An 18215-nucleotide genomic window follows, 5' to 3' on the forward strand; every position below is an offset into this window, starting at 1 on the left:
ACATTACCTAGAAAGCTTATCAAACATATTGACAAGTTTCATGGCTTCATATTCTTTCTGTTCTTCAGTCATTTCATCCATAGGGTTGGGCATCGGCTCTTCTAAATGGCCAGTGATAAGGTTGATGCTTGACGAATGAGGTGGATTAAAAGAGAATGAAAAGGAGTTTATCTTTAGGGAACCATTTCATTATGGAAAAACAAAATGAAAAACAAAAACATTCCCACATAATTTTTCCCCAAATCATAATCTGAGATTTGATATGAAATATCGAGATTTTAAAATGTAAGCATTTTTTTTAAAAACCTGTGCCTCTCTTTGACCTATAAGTTTTTACATGTTTATCCTCACCAAATAATTTTTGAAGAATCTAAAAAGTCACCAACAGACAATTTCAAAGTATTTGGGCAACCAGACAAGTTTGAAACGTATTTCTGAAGGCAAAACATGAGTACAGGAGCTGGTACAGCTCTCAAGTTTAACAACATGTAGCTCTGACAAAATGCACTAATGAAGGAATGTGTTAAACAGTTAAACATTATCATTCAAAAGACAGATATAGGTATTAGATTTTATATTAGAGGAACAATAAAAACTGCTGGTGTAGAAGGGAAAGTACAGAAGTTGGAAATTAGTATCTCAAGGACAAATTAGAGACTTTTGAAAGCGAATAAAGAGAAAGAAAACAATGCTGTAGGAGTGTATAAACCTAAGGGGGAGACTGAAGAAATTTCACTTGAATTCCACAAGCATAATCTGAAATGATGTAGCTTACTTGAGAATCTCAAAAGGAAAGAGTTGGTGGACTTTCTTGAGGAATTTCTGAAAGGTTATTTAGCTTTTGAAAATAGCTTTGGAAATTTAGCTTTTGAGAATAGCAATAGCTATTGAAACAGCATATATAATAGGGGGAAAATGAGCCTAAAGATACAGTAAACAAAGAGAGATCACCCTAAGAATTAAGGATGCAATACTGAATAGATTATGGAAAGGATATAAATTAATAGTTGACAATCATGAGACACAAATCTTATAATGACAGACATTCCATCTAAAAGGAGATAATTTCAGTTTCAAATTTCAAAGTCGAGAGAAAAGGATGCAAAATATACACTATAAACTTAATGTGTGTCTCAAAAGGGAATGGATAGCAATCTATCACAGAGTTAAAGAAGCTAGGGAATCTGTGTCTCAATTAGAAGACAGTAACACATCAGCAAAACCTCCCACTTGGATGTTGTTGCCCCCTCCCAATTTCTCTTTCCTTTCCTTATCTTGGACTCGTATAAATCTGACACTTAATGAGATTTTTTTGGGGGAAAATATGAATGTTGGATTTTTTTAATGCATCAGATTAAGAGAAAGTAGCCTGTGTGATTGTTTTTTTAAAGGAAAGCTGAGATTTTTTTAGTGATAAAAAAGGCAACTAGGTAAGCTTGAAAAACACTTTGAAGAAGAAAAATTGCACATATGCAATGGTGCAGCTCTCATATTTTCTGAAGTTTCCAAACACAAGGTGGAATATAAATCCCATCCCAAAATAAATAAGATTGGAAAACATACACATTTGATAAAGGGAAAAACTGAAAGCAAAAGAAACATAAAACAGAGAAACCCACAGCTTTAACAGGAGGGGAGGGGAGATGAACAATACTGTACTTTGGCTTTGCAGATTTGTATTCTTCAGTGTCTGTATCTTCATCATCTGAATACCAGTTCTCCCCTCTTCCTCCAGCTAATAGGCCCCTTGCTGCTAGCAGCCCTGCTGCATTGCCATAGCCAGTGTACTTCAGTAAGCTGTCAACTGCAAAATGCCAAGCAGATAAAGCAACAATTTATTTGGGCAGGGCTAGGTTTAAAATAGGATGGCATCAAGATACTTAGACAGTCTACCAGGCTATTCACTGATGGGACGAGCCTTTTTACCTCTCTCCTTGCATAGAACAAAAAGAAATTCAGCTGCAATTTGCTTCACTCCTAGATCAACATGAGTCATTAGACGCACAAGCTTGTTTCTCAGTGTTGTGCCAACTTCAGGGCGATTCGATACATCTCTCAAGGGAGGCAACACCTACGGACAAAAAAAAAAAAAACCAAACAAACAACTTTGTCTGAGCAGCAGTTAATCAACAGTGGAAAATATTGGCACACATTCTTATTTAAAGTTCTTGAAAAGGTTTTTTTTATTTTTAAGTTGGACTAGCTCAGAGGGATTACAGAACTGTTAAATATAACATCTTTAGGCCAAGGGACTAGGCCCAGATATATGCTGGGAAACCCATAAGAACTAGTGGGATGCACCTCACTTTCCCCTATATCTCCTTCTCGACATTATTTGCTCTTTCTCTCCTCCTGGCAACCCTACTTCCTCACCTTTCTCTGCCTCCACCTCTGCTTCCCACCCACCAGCAATCTTTTATATGCTCCATCTTCAGCTGTGTTTATTATTTATTTACCTCTGTTATATCCTGCCTTTCTCCCCAGTGGAGACCCCAAGTGACTCATATTGTTCTCCTCTCCCCCATTTTACCCCCATCTGTGAGTTAAGGTAGGCTAGGCTGAGAACGTGACTGGCCCAAGTTTGCTCAGGGAGCTTCCATAACAGAGAGGGGATTTGAGTATGGTCATATTACCAGATAAATGAAAAAAATATTTAAAATTAATTTACCCTCAATCATTTGGGAAACCCTTCCAGGGCCATCAAGAATGCCCTGGTTTTCATGAAATCCTGGTTGAAAAAGTCTGGCTTACATAAACTAGAGAGGTACTGCATCAACTAAATACTGGTACGTACTAGGAACCTTTCATACTGCTACTGATCTTGTGCTTGTATTGAAGATACAGAGCAAGACTAACAGATTTGTAACAATTATGTACAGAGGAAAAAGTCTTTAAACATTGAACCAATGCCAGTTGTGTGCTGGACAGTTTATCTTATCTTTCTCACATACAGGGAGTTTTTGACTCCTTACTAACTGTCTACCTGACTGCACAGAATGAGATCTTACACATAAGGAGAACCCCTCCTCCTTTTTGCATGCACAGTCATGTCATACAGTGATATCTTTCCTTGATCTCCAGCCTGAAACTCCTCACTGGAACTCCTCACTGAGCCTCTTGAGCAACTGTATGGGGTGATGGGAGAGAATCAAATGAACAGTTCCCTCATATTCAGCCAGTGCTTCGTCATCTGCACTGGTTACCAGTCTCTTTTCGGGTCAAGTTCAAGGTATTGGTATTAACCTTTCAGGCCCTACGCAGCCTGGATCCCATCTACCTGCGGGATCGCTTGGTTTCTTATGTCCCCTGCAGAGCCCTTCACTCTGCGGATATGAATTTGCTGGTTGACCCAGGCCCCCTGGGAAGTTCACCTGGCCTTGGCCCCAACCTGGTGGAATGAGCTCCCGGAAGAGCCGAGGGCCCTACGGGATTTGTCAGTTTTCCGCACGGCCTGTAAGACAGAGCTCTTTCGCCAGGCGTATGGTTGAGGCCAGGGCAGATTCCCGGCATTTCGAACAAGGATCCCCCAAAGCTTATTAATTCTGTTCCCACCCTCACAGAATGACAACTTACCCACTAGGCTGAACAAGATGGGATGGGATGAGATGTGTGACCACTGTTACTTTTTTTGTTTCTGATCATTTGGGAAGGTTTTATTGGGGTATGTGTTTTATTGTTTTATGTTGTAAGCCGCCGCGAACCCTTTTGGGGAGTGGCGGTCTATAAATTGAAAAATAAATAAATAAACAAACAAACAAATAAATAAATGTATTTATTAAAAATATTATATCCTGCCTTTCTGTTGTTATAAGGGCCACCAGTGTAATATTAAACCTCAACAGTCCCATTTGTCCCAAAAGCTCTCCTTTACGCCACCTTCCTTACATGTGCATACACTTCTATCATACCATCAATTCACTGAACATTGATCAAGCTAACTTTGTGCTGTATAACACCTAACATGTGACTGATCAATTTTAGCTACTAAAATGTAGCAGAAACTGTTTGTTTCCACTACATTCATTATCCAGCTATCTGCAACTCACCTGAGCTTTGATAAACTTCCTTATATTCCGATGGGAACGGCAGCATCTTGTTAGTAAACTGAGAACTGGAGTGAGGCCTTCCCGATAGCTGCTCCCCTAGAATGATAATAAAATACAGAGGCAATTAATGTTTTTATTCTAGTGACGCTAGCATTTCCCACTAAACTCCACACCGTTACCATAATGCTTCTCAGAACTAGAGAACATACACCTACAGTTCCTATTAGCTCTTCTACAACAGCTGAGGGCCATCTACATCTCTGAATGCAAACAGTAAACACACAGCGGAGAGCTGTTAGAGAATAAGGCAGCTGTAGAACCTGTTTAACAAAACATTTTCAAACATATGAATATCTAAACCCTTTAAACTTAGAACCACCAGCACTGTTGACCTGTGGCAAAAATTAAGGAAATGGTCTCTTGCTGTAGTGTGTTTGGTGAGTCAGACTTTCTACAAAAACGACTAATTCATACATTTTTATTAGACTATATTATTTTCAGGTAATGTAGTAAACTACTGTTTCAAACTTTATTCTATTCTTCTGTGGTTTGGGTTCTCTAAGAAAATCAAAAGCAAACAACCCAGGTAGCTCAACAGAGCTTTATTTTCCAATTTCAGGGGCCAGCTTTTAACCAGTAATTTTTTTAAGATACTTGAGAGCACGTAAAGAGCCAAACCACATGAAACAATGTAAGATTAGCAATATCTCTCCCCAAGTACTTTGACTATAAACAGCAGTTGTACACATCAGCACTGCCCCATTTTACTCAAGGGTGAGCTGGCAGCTAGGTTGAAACCTTTCCCTCCACAGATAAAAATACTGCTTGACAAAACTATTCACAGGCAACCTGTCACCACATCTGGTTTGGTCCTTAGGGGCTGGCCCTTGGAGGTTTGTGCATCAAGCCTCATTCAGTCATTAAGAGGCATCACAAGCCAGTTCTTACAACTACATTAGACATTAAACAGCATACTGTATATGATGCTGCTCAATTGCTGATTTTATCTATATCTTTTCCCTCCCTCCAGAATCATTTATTTGGAACAACAGCACCCTTTCTGACCATTTTCCTGATAAAAACTGTTTTCACCAAAACAAATAAACAACAAAAAAACCCAATGTTGAGAGAGTTATGAGCTTCATGTCCAAATAGCCTGATCTTACCTTGTCAATTCTTTTCTCCATAAACTTCAATATCACCTGAATTGCATCCATATTCATGCCATTGTATTTTATATCAGTTTCTTCTTCTGTACCTTCCTGAGTTGATGGGCTGATGAGGACATCCAAACAAGAAGCTGGAACATTACTTAAAAGGTTGATGGCGTTGCTGGAAAAGATTTTAAAAATTCATTCATTTTTGTGGCACCACATCCTTAATTTACATCTGAAAACAGCCTCATGCCTGGTGCCTAAAACTGTATGTAATATGACACTGAAGTCCTTCCAGCAGTGGCATGAAAAACAGGCTGTTTTGCTTCACTGGTCTAATAGTTGGTATTTACTAGCCAAAGCAACAAGTCCTGGAACTAAAGTAATTTCACTTCTCATTCTAATTAGTATTTACAGTCATTTATTCTATATAATAAGTATACTTGAATTTTGATAAAGCATATAAGATCAAGGACCACCCCAAAGAAGGGTTATACTCACGCTATTATGGAGTTTAAAATGCACAACACTATAATATTGCAAAAATGCAGGAAAAGTACTGAATGTGTTAGTAAACACATTCCTGAGAAAATCAACTTTCTGCCTTCAAGATCTATTGTATTAACTAGCTTTTAGAATATGATAAATACCCAACGGTCCTGTTTAAAAACAAATGAACTGAAAATGACTAGAGTTTAATGTTTTAAATAATCAAAAATTATGGCCTGTTGAAAAAAATACTACTCTAACATGATAATTCGAGATGAGGAATCTGGATCACCAAACTAAAATAAAAACAGTGAACATATAAAACTTATACTGAATCAGACCAGTGGATGTGGCTCAGCAGCAGAACATCTGCTTGGCAAACAGAAGGTCGCAGGTTCAATTCCCAGTGTCTCCATTTGAAAGGACCAAGCAGTAGGTAATGTGAAAGACCTCTGCCTGAAACCTGGAGAGCCACTGTCAAGTCATGGACCTTGGCAGACAAAAGGCCTGATTTAGAATAAAAAAACGAAAGAAAAACCAACTCCAATGGCATTCCAAATAAAGAATTCTTAAATGTCTTTCATATAGTCTTGTGTTCCTTTATGTTCTTTTATTATAATTAATTCAAGATGGGTCAAACCAAAGTGGTATCCAGATATTTTACTGGCTTTCAAACATTAATCTTTCCCCAGTGGCCTGTCCCCTAAATATAATCTGTAAACCGCCCGTGGCGCCGCGGGCGCCACGGTCTAAATAAAGCAGTAAGGGGTCCTGGGGCGGGATGAGTCCGGGATGAGGAAGGGTCCAGATTGGACCCTTCCTCATGACAGACAATCGGAGGGACCAATCGGCAGGCGCAAAGCGCCTGCCGATTGGTCCCTCCAATTCCCAGCCCCAGGAACTGCGAGCCGCGCGCAGCGCGGCTCGCAGTTGCTCCTGGCCTGACGCGGCGAGAGGCGCAAAGCGCCTCTTGCCGCGTCAGGCCGCCGCCTGGGGGAGCCCCCGGCAGTCGCGCGGAGCGCGGCTGCCGTGGGTTCCCTGCCCGGCGGCCTGACGCGGCGAGAGGCGCGAAGCGCCTCTTGCCGCGTCAGGCCGCCGGGCAGGGAACCCTAGGACTCCTGCAAGCCGTCAACAAACAACCGGCCACGGAGCCGGGAGCCGGCCAGGGTCCCATCAACCCGAGGGAGCCACGGGCCAAATCACGCCACCGCTGAGGGAGCCGCCGCCCAACTCACGCTGCCGCCGAGGGAACCGCCGCCGAGGGAGCTGCCGCTGCCTGAGTCACGCCGCCGCCTGACGAGCCACCGCCGAGGGAGCCACCGCTGAGGGAACCGCCGCAGAGGGAGCCGCCGCCCACGGACCCGCTGCCGAGGGAACTGCTGCCCACGGAGCCGACGCCGAGGGAACCATCGCCGGAGCCCCCGCCCACGGAGCCGACGCAGAAGGAATCGCCGCCGGAAATGTCGCCGAGGGAGCCCCCGCCCACGGAGCCGACGCAGAGGGAATCGCCGCCGGAAATGTCGCCGAGGGAGCCGACGCCCACGGAGCCGACGCAGAGGGAATCACCGCCGGAAATGTTGCCGAGGGAGCCACCCCCCACGGAGCTGACGCCGAGGGAACCGCCGCCGGAATCGCCACCGAGGGAGCCGACGCCGAGGGAACTGCCAGCGGGAATCGAAGACAATGGAAGCCCCACCGCCAGATCTGGGTAGGCTGCGCCGCCTCCGCCATTGCGGAGAGTCCACCCCCTCGACCCATGCCCGTCGACAGTCCCCCCCTCACCCTCCAAACCCCTGCTAGCGCCCGCCGAAGACAAACAGCTGAGAAGCGTGACCGCGGCGCCGCTTTTCGGGGGGGGGAACGTCTCCCTTACCCTTCCCTCTTCTCCCCTTTCAAAGCCCACCCAAAGACTGCAGGTGGTCCCCCCCCCCAAACACCCACTCTCACTGCTAGCGCCCATTGCATTTCGCACTGCAATGGGCTTGATTACTAGTATATAATAACACACTATTAAGCGTCAATATCAAACATACATCAGAATAGGGCAGCTTCATATGTGTGATTTATCAAGATCAGTACTGACTACTCTTCAGGGTCCCAGGTCTTTCACATTACCAGCTACCTGATCCTCTTAATGGAGATTCCAAGGGTTGTACCTAGTACCTTCTGCAAGACAAGCAAATGTTCTACCACTGAGCCACAGGTCCTTCCCTAAGCCATGACCCCCCTTCCCTGAGTAACTCCAATAGTACCATAAAAACTAAGAAAATTTATTCTAAAGGTAAAGGTATCCCCTGTGCAAGCACCGGGTCATGTCTGACCCTTGGGGTGACGCCCTCTAGCGTTTTCATGGCAGACTCAATACGGGGTGGTTTGCCAGTGCCTTCCCCAGTCATTACCGTTTACCCCCCAGCAAGCTGGGTACTCATTTTACCAACCTCGGAAGGATGGAAGGCTGAGTCAATCTTGAGCCGGCTGCTGGGATCGAACTCCCAGCCTCATGGGCAGACAGCTTCAAACAGCATTTTTGCTGCCTTACCACCCTGCGCCACAAGAGGCTCTTAATTTATTCTAGTAAGCCTTTATTCCAGCTAGCCTTTAAGATGTCACTGTTGTAATACAAATAAGGTTGTCAGCTCTAAGTTGGGAAATACCACCTGGCAGGAGCAGCCAGGTTGGGATGTGGTGCTGACCAGGTCTTGGATTCTAGGCTTTGAGCATGCCTGTTTAATGAAGAAGAAGAAGAGTTGGTTCTTATATGCTGCTTTTTCCTACCCAAAGGAGGCTCAAAGCGGCTTACAGTCGCCTTCCCATTCCTCTCCCCACAACAGACACCCTGTGAGGTGGGTGAGGCTGAGAGAGCGCTGATATCACTGCTTGGTCAGAACAGTTTTATCAGTGCTGTGGCGAGCCCAAGGTCACCCAGCTGGTTGCATGTGGGGGAGCGCAGAATCGAACCTGGCATGCCAGATTAGAAGTCCGCACTCCTAAACACTACACCAAACTGGCTCTTTTGGTGAGCCAGTGAAAATAGCTGGCCTATGAGTGAAAATAGCTGGCCTTCATTCCATACAGCATAAATGCTTGACAGACTATCCTTGTGTCTCCTACATGTGTAACTCCTTTAGCATATGATGGAGGTGTGACTTGTCCTTAGACTGAGGCTTGGCTTACTTTCTTGAGGTTATCTGCTCTCTGCTATCAGCAGTACAGTTGAAATTTTGATTGCATTATGATATCTTGCTCAGCAGATCTGAGGAAGATGGTATTACTTGGCAGTGAGAACTCACAGGGGAACACAGTATTTCTATGATGCCAGCGCCAGAGTTTTTAATTTAAAGGACTGACAACCCCCTGCAGGCAGCTAAAGGCACATAAACCTTGGGAAAGCAGTAACAACAGGCTGCTCTGAAACTGAGGAGCAAGCACTTTATACATATGATCCTAGTATTTATTCAGGGAGTAACTGATTGAAAGCAAATAAACATTTTAAAAATCCTCTATGGCTCTTATGTAGGAGGGGACAACTTTTATTGTCAGGTATGATTTCTGTAATGTGCTCTGATAGCATTTTTGGAATCTTAGTTGCATACTTGCACTACTCTTTTGGGCTGGAATTATTATATCACACCACTGGTTAACCAAGGCTACAAACTACTGGATATCAAAGCAGAAACCACTAGAACCATACACAGTCTGACCCATTTGTATTCTATATTGTGCTGCTTTACTGTTTCAGTTTTGTAAGGATATTAGCTTGAGAAGCAGCGCTAGAGGCTTCCTGCAGCCATTTTGACAAGGGCTACCATATGCCCACTGGGGGAGGAGTTCCCCCACCCCCAGCAACCACTGCCTGCTAGCATTCTATTGGTCACAGATAATTTTTAAAATCATTGTAGGCATTCCCCTCCTTGAGTGTTCTGATTGCATCACCTTGGACTCCTGTTGAGTGCAAGACCATGATTCTGACAAGGTATCCCCCACCCCATCCCCAGGCACCAAACATACAAACTCACAGTGAATGGCTTAACTAGCCAGGTATAACAAAGAAAATATGCAAGATAACTATGCATGCTGTGAAGCTGCTTATATGGGGGTGGCGAATCAATGTATGAATTATATTTTGTACCAGCATTAAGACCACGAGCCTCAGCACGTGCTAAATAAGCAATTAACTTAATTATAAATAGATCCACTCAGGAACACAGTGCAAATTCCACTGATCTGAAACTGAGTGGTTAGGATCAGGGTGTTTAGTGACCCCAAATAATTTTCTCTCCCTCTTATTGTACTGGCTGCAATCATTGTGACAGGGACTTGTCATGATCTAAGTGCCCTGAGGAGAATAGAAGTTTCCCATCTCCCACTACATGCCACAAAATGCTGCCCCCATGCACCAGGGAACAGCCTAGGAATAGCAACAAGCACAGTAGTGGGAAGGGGGGGGGGGAGGTTAGAAGAGCAGAAAATGTCACACACACTGTTCTGTCACAAATGCCTTCCCAGGCAGAAAACAAACCTTGTGTTCTATTCTTATGTTCACAATATTTCCTGTACCTCTCCACAACACATAAGCAGCACTTCTGTTTCAAAGCACCAAACTCTCGAAACCAGCAGAAAATAGAATACATGTTTGTTGATTGGGCTTTCCTTTAGACACCTAATGTTTTGCAAGCTAACCTGTTCTTAACAGGACAGTTGTTTCACAAAGTTTAACACAATTCAGTTCTGCAAACATTCGGCCGCCTGGATTCTTTCCATTAAAAGCCACCCTACCCCCCCACCCCCCACTAAACGGGTTTCTTATTAGGCAGTAGTGTTCCCAAACACCTACGAAATTAATTTTCTGGATCACTGTGCCTGAGCTATTCTTTTCAATACCCGAAGCCTGGCTTTCTGATCCTTGTCACTCTCCTGACAGTTTTATTTGTGGCAGAAGAGTGTATGAAATTCTCCAGCTACCAGGAAGTCAGCGACTGCGCACAGATCCACACAATAGTGTTTGCATTCCTCCTGCAGGGGGTAGAAATGCTGCGTATATTATTTCCCCCCCCCCTTCTCTCTCTGCTTCCTAAAGATCATTAATCACTAGGACATGACAACTACCCACTCACACTCTTGGCCCCCTCCTGATATGCAAATGTGAAAGCAAAAAACTACTGAGCACTGATGAAAACCTTGATTAAAACCTTGTTAGAGAGCAAGCACGGCATTTGTTCCAATGTACAATAATTTAAATTGTATGTAGTCAAACGTTACAAAATTACACGGTGGGCAGAATCACTACAGCCCATGCAGTTTCACTGGGCAGTTGATACAACACTTAATTTTTAAAAATTAGGATACAATAAATATGTTTTAAAATAACATCTAGTCAGATACATTTAAGCTTACATTAATGAAACTGAACCCGTATCACTCTGCCAAACACAACAAGTTGAAGAATACTTGTTTACCTACAATAATGAACCCTAGGAACAAAATAACGAGACTTTCAAGGTCAAATTTTTAACACAATTAATAATACATGGAGTTGATTGTTATGTAATTTATCAATATTTAGTTTGTCAAACAAACACGTCTTGGCCAGAATCTGACAGTCCTTGCTTTAGTTCTTTGAGTAGTCTTGTTCATGCATCTTTGCATGCAAAGAAATCAAAATCATTAATTTAATAATTGCTCCCTTAAGCAAGTTTAAATTATATGGGCCAAAAGACACGTGAAATGTAAATTTAAAGGTATAAAACAGAAATAAACTATATTCCATATATAAAAATAAAGGTTAATTGAATTTCAAATAGCTATAATCATTATAGCAGCAAGCACATAGGCAGGCTTGTCCAGTAAATGTGAATTATAAAGTAAAAATTTCAGTGTAACCCTGGGGTATAGAGATCACAGAATTCCACAGGAACTGATTAGGTACTAAATTCTGAGGTGATCTGGCAGAGTACCCTGAGCAAGGCTCTGGTGTGGCAATGCTACAAGTTGACATCACTGCAAGCTGCTGCGTTGGTGCAGCGTTGGTGCAGCATAGGGACCAACCTAGGGGTGTGGCAAGAACTAGTCAGGTCCCTAAGCTGCCCTAGTCCAGGAATGGCTCCTAAAACAGTGGAAATTTATGCCACCCAAGCTCATAATGTAGCCCACAGGCATCCAGATAATGGGAAGTCCAAGTTTCCCCAATGGGAAAAGCCCTGCTCCAAAGCCCCAGTAGAGCACAGGATGCTGACTATACCCACAACCAATCACACCCTCCCCCAATAGTAGCCAAACTGCCTTCCCTACTCCCAATCACCCCCCCCCCCGCCTCAGCACTACACACAAACCAGCCAGGATACTACAGTTCAATGGGTAGGGAACATGGCACAGGACTCTACCTCAGAAGTATTTGGCCTTCACACTTAGTGCATGGTGTTGAGCTCTGTGCAGGATAGGCAGAGAGAGAGAGCACTTATCACCACTTAACACCCGAGGGGGAGAGCAAAGTCCATGCCATGTGACTAACGTGTCTCAGAAGCCTAATGGATACCCATTGCCAGGAGCTCAGCCCCATGGGGGTAATCATGCATTGATAGGTGAGCAGGGATACAGCACAGCTGCCCCAGCCTGGGAGTTCACACCTACCTCCCTTGTTCTCCTTCCATGAGCCCACCTCAACAATGCCAACTTCTCACATCCGAGGCTAGCTGCGTGTAAGTATGGGGTCAAGAAAAGCCTGGCCCAGCTAGCATCACGCTCCAATGAAGCATATTCCCAAGAACATGCTCCTGGGAGCATTATGTGAATGACAGAGACACTGGGCTGTTAGCTCACTTCTTTGCCAGGGCACTCCTTCCCCTTAAGCGGGGACAGGGTATGGAGAGCTCAATGCAGCCTGCATCTCACGAGGGTTCCCAGGCAAATGCAGCCCTTCTCTTGGGGAAGAACGGGAAATTCTACTGGGACCCGACAGGCACAGCTGTGGTTGCCATGACATCTACTTGCTACTGTTGCAATGTTTCTGTTTAGCATCTGTGCATCTGGTGATTCAACAGGGGACCTGAGAGCATGACCAGTACAGTTTTTAAGTTTGGTTTTATTTGACATCTATGTGGAAACCTTTGTTGGGTTGTTGAGGTCTTATGGCTTGTACTTTTTTGAATGCCAGTAAAAGTGACAATGATCAGTGATCAGTACAGTCCCTGCCATGTGGTTCAGTCACTAGTTCAAGCCCAACTCTTGAAACATGATGTCTTGGGCAGCCTTCAGCATATATGCCTCACTCATACTGTACAAGCAACAGCTCAGCCTGTCTTCGCACAGTTCCTAGGAGCAGCTCGCAAAGGCACAGGTGCCATATTGGACAAAGGGAGTTGGCAATCCAATTCATCAGGCCCCTTCATGATTTACTTTTCACATCTGTGAGTTCCATGCCCACTACTGCCCCATTCTCTGCCATCTGGCCTTTCATGCATCCATGACAACTGCCCAATGACATGTCTCCTTGGAACCTTCCCTCTTGACCCAGTTGTTAGGATGCTCATCTTGGGGGTGGGGAGTGGGGGGGGATTCAAGCCTCTGTCTCCTGTTTAGCATTTGCCAAGATGGTAATATTACTATAAAAAAATCTCCATACTGAGGTATGCTTTAAATTGTTTACTGCATATTATAATATTATTATGCCTTGGAAAATTGTGTAACATAAAACAATATATGACTAGGAATTATATTTGTATTCCAGAATAGCAAGCAATCACTAAAGAAGATTCAGAAAAACAGGTTTATTGAATACCTGGGACCCCGTTCTGATTGCTTAAATATTACAAAGTGACTTTCATTTTGAAAATTATTTTGAATTATATGCTTGATTATTCAACATTTGGCCAATTTTTTCCTTTATGTTCAATTTGGCTATGAATGAGGAAATGACAATTCTACTATTATGGCAATCCAGATATGGGCATCATGCCTGCTGCACAGGTGCCCTTCCCTGGGGCTGGGGAGGAAGGTTCTCAGACCACATGCCTCTGTTAGTGTGGCGCTGTTGTTGGGCTTTTCCTCCCTGTCTCCTCCCTATCAATTGTGGGGGAGGAGCATCAAGGGGGAGGAGCAGAACTGGTGGGCTGTGCCTGTATAAGACAATCACAGAGGCATCATCAGCTGCCATCGTCTGCTTAGTGGATGTTGCCAGCGTTGCTATGGTCTCCAGAGGGCTTGCCGTGCCATCTGTGCCTTACACACTGTTATTTCCTCCAGCAGAATGTCCACAGGGAATGGACCAGCTGCACTGCTTTTGCGTCAGCAGCTTGTCACCACCGCCAGTCCTCAGAATAATGACAGATTCATTCCCACACCTCTAAAATATTATGGAAATTCTGATTAAAATAATCCTACAAGCAACTCTGTAATCGACTTTAAAAATGTTATATGATTTTGTGTAAAACACCAACATTTGCCCAGATCAAATACCAATTACAAAAATTTGATAAGATTCAAAATTTGAGGCTTTACAATCTGTGCAGTCTGGAGAACTCCAGGCCTTACTGAAAGACTGACATTGTGTTTTAAACAGAGCTGTCAAAGTCCCTGGATGGGACCAGGCCTCATTTTAGAAGCCATATTCATATACAACCGTTTGTAAGAAAAAGCCAATGTGTGTTCGTTTTACAATGTACCAAAGCATCAGGACCTGGATGTGTGATTTCAATCATATAAGAGCTGTACATGCATTGACTATAATGTGAGAATTACTTAGGCTACATATAAAGAAAAACCAAGTGTACACTGTACACAGTTTGTAAGCAACATGTGAACAGGGCTCCAAGATTTTCAATAAGGCAGTAAAACTACTGATAGGGGGTGGGGATCTCAATTGCTGACGGAACTCCTTAGACTTACCCTGTTCTCTACCCATTCATCAATCCAAACACAACGAGAAGGGCATTTAAAATACCCACTACCTACACTGTACTATTCAGCTTAGAGGCTAGACTATGCAAAGTAACCTTCCTACTCCCCTAGCCCCAATTCTCATTCTCCCATTGCTAGATTAGTGCTTATTTGGTCCTGAACCTCAGCACATTGTTTAAATAGCTACAGACAGCAGTAGTCTACTGTTATTGTGCCATGGACATATCCTCATGGTCTTTTCCCCCTGATTCTTCAGAGGTTCCCTAACCTACAACCAGCAATTAATCCTTATGAAGGACATAATCATACATTTTGTAATCTGCAGACACCACTCTGACATCAAAATGTACTAGACCTAAGATACCATGATGGGTACTTCCTACTAAAATCTGGTAGAAGAAACTGCATTTGTCCAACTCCTTGATAGCACCCATGAGCCTTAATGGAAGCCCAGCAAAAAATGACATGAAGGTATGGCATACTGAAAGGTGGAAACACCTGACAACTGAACGCAACTTAAAAAAGAAAGTCTGAACAGACGACAGAAATGTAAAATGACTTTGTACTGCTGCAATAGCATCAACCACTTGCTAGGCAGAATCCTGAACAGCTTGATTATCTGAAGACTTCTTCAGACATTGCTTTCCTCCCTTACCTCTAAGCAAGAGGAGACCAGGCCCGTCATCTGTGCTCCTGCCCCATTACTGAGAAGGCAACACTGAAGCTCCACATACTTGATACTCAGAGACTGTAAGACTGATTCCACGTTCACGTATCTGCTGGACATCAAGATTTGGAACTTACCTTCTGTGTAACACCAATGGGAAAGGAGCAAGGATGAAGTACACAACTGTTATGGTGCTACTATTCCAGGGAGGAGAATAGGTGTCTAAACAGATCTTAAGAAAGGCAAATAGGAACTAGACAGAAACTGAAACTTAATAACAACAGGTGAGATTTAAACTGCAACAGAAGGAGCAAAAGAGGGTGACACTATAGTGACCGAGGAAAGGCTTTGCAGAACAGGGGTGCGAGATGGGAACAATGCAACACAACTGATTCTACTTCAAATTCTTTACACAAAACACTGCTCTTTTAGAAGAGGTTTTGATTATTTTTTTTAAAGCTATCAGGGGCACAGTTAAAGCAGCATCTAATAGACAAACTTACCTTTCTTCAGATTTTGCCTTGATTACCAAGGGCAACCCACAAATGTTTGAGATGGTAGCAGTGAACAAGGAAAACAAATGAACTATTAATTGTGCCTTATGTTTTAGAAAGGTAATTGATATTTAAATCAGCTTCAGATTTCACTGGAGCACTCTGCATATGCAGTAAAGTTAATGGATATATCATGTATGCCCATACCCATAGAAGTTCACTCTGTACAAGCTACTGTTCTTCATCACTTATATGCCTACTGTTTATAAGCCAGGCCTTCAACACTGTCTCTAATCTTTCTGCAAATCCAACATAATGGGGGGGGTTATACCACCTCTTGTGGTATACCACCCCGAAGCGGCCAATGCCGTGGCATGGAGGGGAGGGGGTGCTGGCTGCACTGGTCCCTTCATGCTTCAGTGATCACCAAAGTTGCTGAAGTGTGCTGGAGCGCACAACCCTAGTCATAACCCCTAAAACCATGAAGTAGCCAAAGTGTGCTGGAGTGCACAACCCTAGTTATGACTGTTTTACTAGGGTTCTTATTTGGTTTTATGTAATGCACCATGAGTCCACAGAGAGTGGCAGGATATATATTGAAATAATAAATAAATAAATAAGACCAATCCTCCTAAGTGAGACCTTACAACACTTTGTCAAGGCAAGGGAAGCCGGCTTTCAAAACAGCATTTGCAATACAAAGTTTAAGTATTCTCAGCTCATTAAGTAACCATGCAACAGATATCAGATTTTAAAATTCAAACTTTAGATGACTTGGAAGATATCAGAGTGTGCACTTAGAATGACCATCTCAAGGAAGGATGGAGATTTACAGAGCAATTCTAATCAGGTCTAACTCTTCCCCGGGGCCCGCCGAGCACACCTTGGTGGGTCCCGGGGAAGTCATCCCTGGCCCCCATCCCCGGCAGCAAGCCCAGCGGCTGGACTGACTGCCTAATCATGGCAGTCAGTGCGGGTTCTGGGCATAGCTCTGGCTTGTGCTGGCTAGAACTGCTGTCTGTCCGGGTGAGAGGCCAATCGGAAGACGCTTCACCCTGCCCACCCTCCGCCCACTAAGGGCTTAGCCTTTTATGTAAACACCAAACTTTCTTAACAGAACAGTGTTGTCTTAGAGGTGATTTACCCTGTTTGTTTTTGTTTTTTTACTTTCAGTTAATTCCAAACCAATGCTGATGCTTCCTCATTTGAAGAAAAACGCAGCAACAGTATGAAAATTCCTATTTGATAATAGAACTAGAAGAATTGAATTTCTTATGTGACTGCAGGTTCTTTGGAAATGGCAAATAGAAGTATATAGAGATGGTAAATATAAATATTTATATAGCCTTTAACAGTATCCATATTAAAGTCAAATTTCATATGAAGTTGAAATGAAACAAATAATTTTAATCACTTCCTTTTTTCCTTTAATAACAGGAAAAAGACCAGAGTATTCAAAGCAAAAAAATCTAAACCAATGGTACTCTGCAGCTTGCACAGAGCCGCATTAGCAATTGCCATTACTGAAAGCAGCCACATGTCTAGCACACACCAACCTAACAATCTTAAATATATAACTACAACCTTTTTAATTACCATAATGACTCTGCCCACTACTGTTGAACCACAGCCAGACCTTGCATCTCTGGAGCCAGGGGAAGTAGCTTCCCTCAATGTCTTCCCATTGTAGGGTTGTGTGCTCTGGCAAGCACCGAAGACCGAGGCGACCAGCACCACTGAGGGGCAGGGTGGTAGCGGCACACCAGAGCGTACAACCCTACCCCACTGTGTCCTCAACATGGGATACAACAAGTCAGGTGAGTGGATAAGATTGTCAAGGTGCCCAGAAGAGGATCACAGTTCGTTGTGAAGGAAGAGGGAGCAAAACCACTACTCTCACTGGGGCCAACTTGCTCATTTCTTGGATGGCTGCCACTATGGTGATTTTATTCTCTCTTCTTTGCTTCCTGCTTTCTCTACCCTTAAAAGCAGCCTAGATGCTAGAATAATAGTGCAATGCTATGAATAAGGGGCTGTTATGAGGGTTGTAGTTAATCCCTGGCACAAGGCCTGGAACTCACATCATACTTGTCCTCTGGTCCCGGCAGAAGCAACTCTTTTCATGACCTGCCAACCACAAGCCCCACATGGCAATGGCATCGTTCACATGCTTGGAACATGAGGCAACTTCTCCATTGGGGGCTAGTGCCTAGTACAACCACAGGTGGCCCGCCAAAGAGCACTGAGTATCACTCATAGAATCATAGAATAGAGTTGGAAGGAACCTCATGGGTCATCTAGTCCAATCCCCTGCACTATGCAGGACACTCACATACCTATTGCTCATCCACTGTAACCTGCCACCCCTTGAGCCTTCACAGAATCAGCCTCTCCGCCAGATGGCTATCTAGCCTCTGTTTAAAAATTTCCAAAGATGGAGGCAAACCGAATGAGTATCCAGCCAAACTAAAAC

At 43.6% G+C, this 18215-nt stretch overlaps 1 protein-coding gene across 2 annotated transcripts in view; it reads right to left on the reverse strand.

Annotated features, from left to right (window-relative positions):
- The window catches only part of RIC8B (RIC8 guanine nucleotide exchange factor B), a 35105-nt gene that overhangs the window by 5567 nt on the left and 11323 nt on the right, over positions 1 to 18215 (reverse strand). For both annotated transcript variants that reach the window (XM_077339706.1, XM_077339707.1), the window contains exons 5-9: positions 5213 to 5378; positions 4047 to 4142; positions 1927 to 2071; positions 1660 to 1804; positions 8 to 127 (exon numbers count right to left, since the gene is read on the reverse strand). In XM_077339706.1, coding sequence (XP_077195821.1) covers positions 8 to 127; positions 1660 to 1804; positions 1927 to 2071; positions 4047 to 4142; positions 5213 to 5378 — 672 coding nt within the window. The remainder of the gene's footprint in view (positions 1 to 7; positions 128 to 1659; positions 1805 to 1926; positions 2072 to 4046; positions 4143 to 5212; positions 5379 to 18215) is intronic.

The sequence above is a fragment of the Paroedura picta genome, chromosome 5, assembly GCF_049243985.1.
Source record: "Paroedura picta isolate Pp20150507F chromosome 5, Ppicta_v3.0, whole genome shotgun sequence".
NCBI lineage: Eukaryota > Metazoa > Chordata > Lepidosauria > Squamata > Gekkonidae > Paroedura > Paroedura picta.